The 7,796-nt window shown below is 40.9% G+C and overlaps 1 protein-coding gene across 2 annotated transcripts in view; it reads left to right on the top strand.

Annotated features, from left to right (window-relative positions):
• The window catches only part of GLI3 (GLI family zinc finger 3), a 200,789-nt gene that overhangs the window by 131,753 nt on the left and 61,240 nt on the right, over positions 1-7,796 (top strand). For both annotated transcript variants that reach the window (XM_010713104.2, XM_010713103.2), the window contains exon 6: positions 4,602-4,748. In XM_010713104.2, the coding sequence (XP_010711406.1) occupies positions 4,602-4,748 (147 nt within the window). The remainder of the gene's footprint in view (positions 1-4,601; positions 4,749-7,796) is intronic.

The raw sequence follows: 7,796 nt of genomic DNA, 5'->3' as shown, positions 1-7,796 counted from the left end.
CCTCCACATTTAATACCAGCCCAGGCTGCCCAGAGCCCCATCCAGCCTGGCCTTGAACACCTCCAGGGATGGACGGGGCATCCACAGCCTCTCTGGGCAGCTGTTCCAGCACCTCACCACTCTCTCTGTGAAGAACTTCCCCCTGACATCCAACCTCAATCTTCCCTCCCTCAACTTCAAACCATTTCCCCTTGTCCTGCTGTTCCCCTTGAATCTGAATCTCATTTGTAAGTCAGGGAAAATACAGGCCAGTCAGTCTCACCTCTTTCCTGGAAAGGCAGTGGAACAACTTGTTCTGAATGCCATTTCAAGCAATTGGAATAGGAGAAGGTTATCAGCAGTAGTCAGTAAGGATTCATCAAGGGGAAATCGTGGTTGACTAACCTCATAGCCTTCTGTGGTGGCAACACTGGCTGGGCAGATGGGGGGAGAGCAGTGGATGTCATCTACCTTGACTTCAGCAAGGCTTTTTATGCTGCCTCCCATGACATCCTCATAACAAAAGTGAGAAAGTTTTGGATAGATGAGTGGATGGTGAGGTGACTGGCTGAGCTCATAGGGTGGTGATCAGCCATGCAGAGTCCATTTGGAGACCTGTGATTAGCAGTGTTCCCCAGGGGTCAGTGCTGGGTCGTCTTGTTCAGTATCTTCATCGTTGACCTTGATGAGGGGATAGGATCCACCCTCAGCAAGTAGCTGACAATTCAAAGGTGGGAGGAGTGGCAGAGACACTGGAAGGCTGTGCTGCCATTCAGCAGGATCTGGACAGGCTGGAGAGCTGGTCAACGAGAATCCAGATGAGGTTTAACAAATGCAAGTGTAGACTCTTGCATCTGGGAAGGAATAATGGTGATACATGTATCAGTACAGGTTGGAGGATGACCTGCTGGAGAGGACCTCTATGGAGAAGGACCTGGGAGTCCTGGTGGACTGCAGGATGGCCATGAGCCAGCAGTGTGCTCTGGTGGCCAAGAAGGCCAAAGGGATCCTGGGGTGCATTAAAAGGACCATGGCCAGTTGGTCAAGGGAAGTGATCCTCCCCCTCTTCTCTGCCTGGTCAGGCCTCACCTGGAGTACTGTATCCAGTTCTGGGCTCCCCAGTACAAGAAAGACAGGGATCTGTTGGATAGAGTCCAGCAGAGAGCCACAAAGATGATAAAGGGCCTGGAGCATCTCCCCTATGAGGAAAGACTGGGTGACCTGAGTCTGTTCAGCCTTGAGAAAAGAAGACTGATTAATGTTTGTAAGTATTATAAGTGTGGGAGACAAAGGGACATGGCCAATTTCTTTTCAGTGGTCTGTGGGGACAGGACGAGGGGAAATGGCCATAAACTGGAGCACAGGAAGTTCTGCACCGATACGAGAAGGAACTTCTTCAAAGTGAGGGTGACATGGAATGGGCTGCACAGGGAGGTTGTGGGTTCTCCTTTTCTGGAGATATTCAAGACCTGTCTGGTCCCCTACCTGTGCAGCCTGCTGTAGGGAGCCTGCTTTGCAGGGGGGTTGGACTCAATGATCTTAGAGGTCTCTTCCAGCCCCTATAATTCTGTGATAACTACAATGGTGCTAAGAGTCACTTGTCTATAAATTAGGTGCTTGGTGTGAGTGAAGTCTCTGGAGTATCTTACCTTGGCTCCTGCTGCCACCGGATAAAAGCTGTTTTATCCATTGAGGTCTGTCTCATATCTGCCTGGCTTGTGTAGATGCCCTGGGTATCCAGAGGCTTTCAGAAGGCAAGAAGGCAACACAGATTAAGTTTGCTTTGAGAATGCTTTGGTTACTGACGTTTTACTCAAGTTTAGCTTTTCATTACTACAAGCTACACAAGCTACACATACTAGCTAAAGCTTTTTCCTTTTCGTGAAAAACAGTAAATTAATGAAGGCATTGGAGATATTTCAGTAGAGCAACATGCTTATAGAAAAACTGTTAAATCTATTCCCTGAAATCCATAGTTTGTCTTCTGGTTGGTGAGATAGGCAGTAAAATAGCTTTTTTTTCCGATACAGGTTCCTGGGATCAGATAGTCCAAATTATGGCTTGAGCACTACTACAATGGAAATTAAAAATCCTGCGATTTAAAGGGAGTCTCACACGTAAAGCACTATGAACATAACGAATGTCATGGCTTACGTTGTATAGCATTTCAAATTTGACAACTTTGAAGTCGTTACTGTTTTTCTGAAAGTCATACCAAGATTTCCCTTTCTACCCTAATTGCTTTAGGCCAATATGATTAGGTCAGCGTACTATTGGACTCAGTCTGTCGACTCCGATCTGGGGATGGCTAGGAGCCAGAACAATCCATAACATAACTAAGAGCAGTTTCGTGTTCACCACAAGTCTTGCCAGCTGTAATTATTGACTGCCATAGCAGTAGTGATGGTAGAGTATCATGGACCTTGTCACTTCACTTTGCTCAGCAGAACAGGTGGGCTGAGGTTGGCCAGAGATTCCTCTGAACAATGCAAGTGTTCAATGCAGGGCTAAGGACTGAACCCATTATTACTGTTGTGCGAGTGCTGAAATGAAGCTCAGCAATGCCCACAAATGCAGAAGCAAATAAGCAGATTCTTCCTCTCGTAAAATGACAGGAACAAAGCTGAAGCTACCCAGAAATAAACAGGAGAAAAATTCAGTGCTGCGATCCTTCCCGTTTACCCTTCATTTACCCTTCATGCAATACATCATTTATTAGGGTAATTTTTTATGTTTGAAGAAGGTAAGGAATGATCTTTAAAGAGCACCAGAGCATTTCTCAGCATATGGAACACTTTGTAATGCAATTATGAGCTTGCAGCAGTTCATTTTAAATTTTGCAGCCAATGTTATTGTTAGTTAACCCAGACGCTTATGTCAGAAAGCTCAGGAAGTATGTTAAGCGTGTCTGGAAAGATATGGTGGTTGCCTGCTACTGTAAAACTTTAACATCAGTGGTTCAGTGTGAGTTACTCTTCTTTTGAGATTTGGTTTGAATGTTTTTCTTGCCATTTCACAGAAAGTGTTGGTGGGTGAGGTAGATGATATTGAATTTGAAAATGAACTTGTAATTTGGAAAAAGTACTGACAACCTGTAATTTTTCTGTGCTCAGTTTTTATGCCATTTCTGTTCTTGCTCAATGTACTTTTATTTTTTGAAACTTTCCTGAAGTTGTGTATGTTTTACATTATAACATCAAGAACACTTTCTTCCATTCTCCTTGATAAAGGCAGGTAACACACTTTAGAAGTGTGGCTATTGCATTAGCTCTTCTCCAGACTCCAGTATTTTCCTTGTTTCAGTAGTAGTGTTGATACTTTGCCTCTGAAGTTTGCCTTTGGAATCCAGTTCTCTAATGTAAGCATAAATTATCCTTTTTTTTGCAATACTGTGTAAGAAAGAATATTCAGGTAAGTCAGTAATCCACAAAATTCAAGCTTGAAATTCTGTTTCCCTTCAGGATTTTGTTAGTAGAATTAAAGAAAAATCTTAGTAGATACAGTGAAATGTTATGGAATAATATGGAAGAATATATGGTCTATCTGTTGTTGTGCAGTCTGTAACTTAAAAGTTTTTTAGGCAAATTTATGTACTGAAATACCATCTTCTGGTGAGCACGTGAAAGGAAATTTTGGCTGTTTTGCAAGTGGGACAAGTAGAGATTGAAGAGAAAGTCTGCATAATGTGACAGGGTCAGAATTGCTCGTTTTTTGAATGCTTCTCACAGAAGCCCATGAAATGACCCTCTGCAGAAGGCTGCTGAAATAAAGTGATATTAAAATGACAGAGATTTTTGTATTTGTCCATAGTTACCCATTAGTTGATTGTATACGTGAAAACTACAAGGGAACAGAAAGCTCACACATCATTTTTACAGGAGAAAAAGGCTGATACAAGTCACTGTCAGAATCATCACTGTGCTCGATAACAGGACGTAGAGCCTATCTTGTCCGAGGCTCTGACTCAACAAAAGTCTTTTTATGTTAAGTAAAAAATACTTACGTATGAATTTTGAAGGATGGGATGCATGCATTCACTGACTTCAGCTTGTCCTCCAAAGAAGACCTGCCACTGTAGATGCACAACAGATATTTGTCCTGAAGGCATGCTCTGTCCTTGTTTTTTCCTAAACTTACATGAACACTGTTGTATTGAGTGTAATTCTTCTGGTCCTCCAAGACCAGAGACTCCAGAAACTTGAATGGTTATTGAAGTTGAGCCATCCATAGGGATGGATTCCTTTGGGCCAAGGATGAGGTAAATGAGAATAAAACTCTTAACAAGGTTTTCCTTCATGTGGTTAGCTTTTTATGTGACTAAATAAATCATACATTAGCTAACATTGCTGTCAGCCTGTCACTTCTTGAATCACTTCATAATAAATATAAAAAAATGAGGTCACAGGGCTCATTAATACTTTATATCATGCTGTTTTTTTGAATGGTGTCTTTGCAGTATCGTTGATTGTAATACACTGACCAGTGGTGGCATACTGCAGATGTCTCATTACATTACAAAATAAACAAGCTGTTTTAATAGCCAGAGAAGCCAGCAATATGATACAACTTTCCTTTACATTTACCTTACGTCATTAACACTGCTTTTTATGTTGTGCTTTTAGCTCCACATGCTGGCGTCAGTCCAGCTGAATATTATCATCAGATGGCTCTGTTGGCAGGCCAGCGCAGCCCTTACGCAGACATCATTCCTTCAGCTGCCACTGCTGGAGCTGGTGCTCTTCATATGGAATATCTTCATGCCATGGATAGTAAGTGACATTTTCTAGAAATAAAGATAGTCCTGCAAAGGGAACCGTATGGATCGTGCCTGTCTGGCCCCAAAGGTCTCCGTGCAGGAGTCAGCATAAGTCTCCTATTGAGGCTGGAGGACCTGAATGTTGGTTGCCAGATAAACAAGTGTTACATCAAGTCTGAAAGTAAACTTTGAAAGAAAGCATGGAGAGGAACAAGACTGCTCCTGAATGTAGGTTGTAAATTTTATTTCCACTATGGCTTGAGTGCTTTTGAAAAGGTCTCCTTTTCTATTCAGTCAGTAATTTAATTTCATTGTTAGGGTGAGTATTTCCCCTTCTGAGCTTTCTATTAATAAAAGGTTTGCTTATGTTTTTCCATTAGGAGAGCATGTTCCCCTTGTTCTTAGAGAGCTAGCATGCTTACAAGTTCTGTATCATAGACTGATAGACTTTGAGACTGCTTATCAGATGAAGCAGATTGCTAAATTCTTAAGGATCCTGACTTTCCTAATATTAAGAGCCTTCTTTACCCATTTCAGCATCTGTCAGATCTTTAATCTGTCTCCTCTCTGGTGAAGGAGGAAAACAGAGCATCCTATTCCAGATTGCTTGCTGCCACTTATTTTGATCAACCAGAAGGGTAATGCAGAGTAATTAGAAGATGCTTGCGTGCTTATTGGGATGAAATTAGTTCCTTCCAGAAGAGAAATAAAAAATGGTGACAAGAAATCAAGCACTGATGACTCGTGCTCTCTTGTACAGAGCAGTACAATAGCATTACACCACCTTGTTGTCCAATTGTCCCACAGCTTCTTTAAATCTTTGTTAGCTTGTGGTTCCTTCTCACTTGTGTCCCACTGTTGTCTGCTTGTTACGCTTGCTGATCCAAGGAGTGTGGGAATTAGGAGGTTCTTCTCTGAAAACACAGGAATAGAGGTAGCTACCCATCAGAACACATGCCTGGGAGCATGAAGTAATGGACTGACCAGCACTCTTTACAAGATTGAGACATGACAGACTGCCATGGAACTGGCTGAGGCAAACTATTTTGACTGTAATATCTTGATAGTGAAGGACTTTTTAATCCAGTTTATTTTATCAATCTCATGCTGCACTGGTGGTATGCATATACTGTGCTTGTTGCATGCACAGTGATTATACAGTAAAGTAAAATACCCTGAACCCACTTCAGGAACATTATAAACCCACAGATGGAGTATTGATCAGAAATTGATGTGCAGGTTTCAGTGCTTAAAAGCTTAAGAATACTTTCTTGTTTGTATTTCAAGAGGAATAAGGATGGACAAGGTACACTGTTAATGCATTTGATGCATATTAATATCTTGCAGGATGGAAACTCTTTTTTGCGTAGTTCAGGTAGTATAAATCTGCTGCTGTGTTCAGTTGCAAAGAAAAATCCCCAGATTTATAAATGGACATTACTTCTTCGAAGTTAAGAGATGTTCTGTACTTGCAATGTTTTTAGTTCCTACAAGGATGGAGTTTCTGAATGCGTACAGTTAGCAGTTCCATACTACTTACGTAGAAGCAGACATAATTCAATGGACCTGGTTCAGTCTAAAGAAAGATGGACAGATGTGTGCTGGAAAATCTAAGAAAATCAGAAGACATTGCAGTACTCATACAAATAGTGGTACTTGCACAAAGGACCTGGATGTGTGAGTGGAGATTGTATATGCTGTAATCTCTGTAGAATTACAGTTTTGCATCCCAGAGCCTGTTATCACTTCCCCTTCTTATTAAAGAGGAAGCATATTGATCTTTGCCCATAACTTTAGCCCATTCATAAAATGTACCTAAGTATTTGCTCTAACAGGAGTGTTTGCTGTCCACAGCTTTAGCTGCAATGCATTTAGAATGTGCTCTTTAATTTCTTTTGTGTTTGTTTTTAAAAATTAAGATCACACATTGGTAGTTCATTATAGCAGCAACTTTTCAATTAGGGATTATTTCAGAGTTAAAGACAAAAAAATGTGTAATGGTATTATGCAAATGGGTTATTTTTAAACAGTAAATAGAGAATTAAAATAAGAACCAATCCTACTAAGGTCACTCAGCTCACCTTCTGTATTTGATGAGAATGTGTTTAGTCAGGCAATAGCTGCTTTTATCTAAATAGAGTATGAAGTTACCCTTTTACTTTGTAAAAACTAATTAAAACTATCTTAACTTGCATGGGTATACAGTAAATTAATTGTCATTAAGTAGGAATCTGAATGTCCTATCATTCATCATGCTATAGAAAACCCCTTTCTTCTTTGTCAGAGTTTTAGATTAGAAAAAAGAACAAAACAATTAGCAGGAAGCCAATATTAAGACTTTTTTTCCAACAGTAACAATGACCATGTTTGCATTTAATAACTAAGTACAGCGATGAATGCAAAGCAGTGACATTTGTTTGGGTCTTTCTTTTTAAGGGTTTATATAGTTGTGTTAAAAGTACTCTTCGACCTTTGCCCAGTCTCGTCAAAGAACACAGATGAGAAATTGATAGTTTCCCTCATTATCTGCTATCAAATTCTGAGCAAGCTAAGTCACTCAAAGACTCCTGCTCATTTATTCCACACAACAACCAAATAGATACAAGCAAGATATTGTTCTTATTTTCTGAAGCAAGTCCAAGTCTGTCTCTTAATTGCGTGTTTATACAGCATATAGCACAGTAATTTGGCATCTCTGCTCTCTCCTGTAGTATAAATAATAATTCCAGCAACAGCATACACTACGCACAAAAGCACTTTAAATGCAGTTTGTGCAAGTTTTGGCTTTTTGTTGTGCTGGAAGACCGATTTCCAAGTGAGAACAGTTAACTGGAAAGTTAAATGTTGCCTAAGGAGTAGAAAGTTTATGAAGCTCTGAACTTCAGTGTCCATCAACCTTCTACAGTGTAAGTTGTGGGAGAATAAGGCCAGGATCGTGTGTTCTCTGTTGACATGAGCCAGCAGTCTGCACTTGCAGCCAGAAGGCCAAGAAGGTGATTGTCCCCCTCTACTGGGCTCTTGTGAGGCCCCATCTGCAGCACTGCGTCCAGGCCTGGGGCCC

The sequence above is a fragment of the Meleagris gallopavo genome, chromosome 6 (assembly GCF_000146605.3).
Source record: "Meleagris gallopavo isolate NT-WF06-2002-E0010 breed Aviagen turkey brand Nicholas breeding stock chromosome 6, Turkey_5.1, whole genome shotgun sequence".
NCBI lineage: Eukaryota > Metazoa > Chordata > Aves > Galliformes > Phasianidae > Meleagris > Meleagris gallopavo.
Note: the sequence above shows the minus strand (reverse complement) of the source record. Positions and strands in the feature narration are given on the sequence as shown.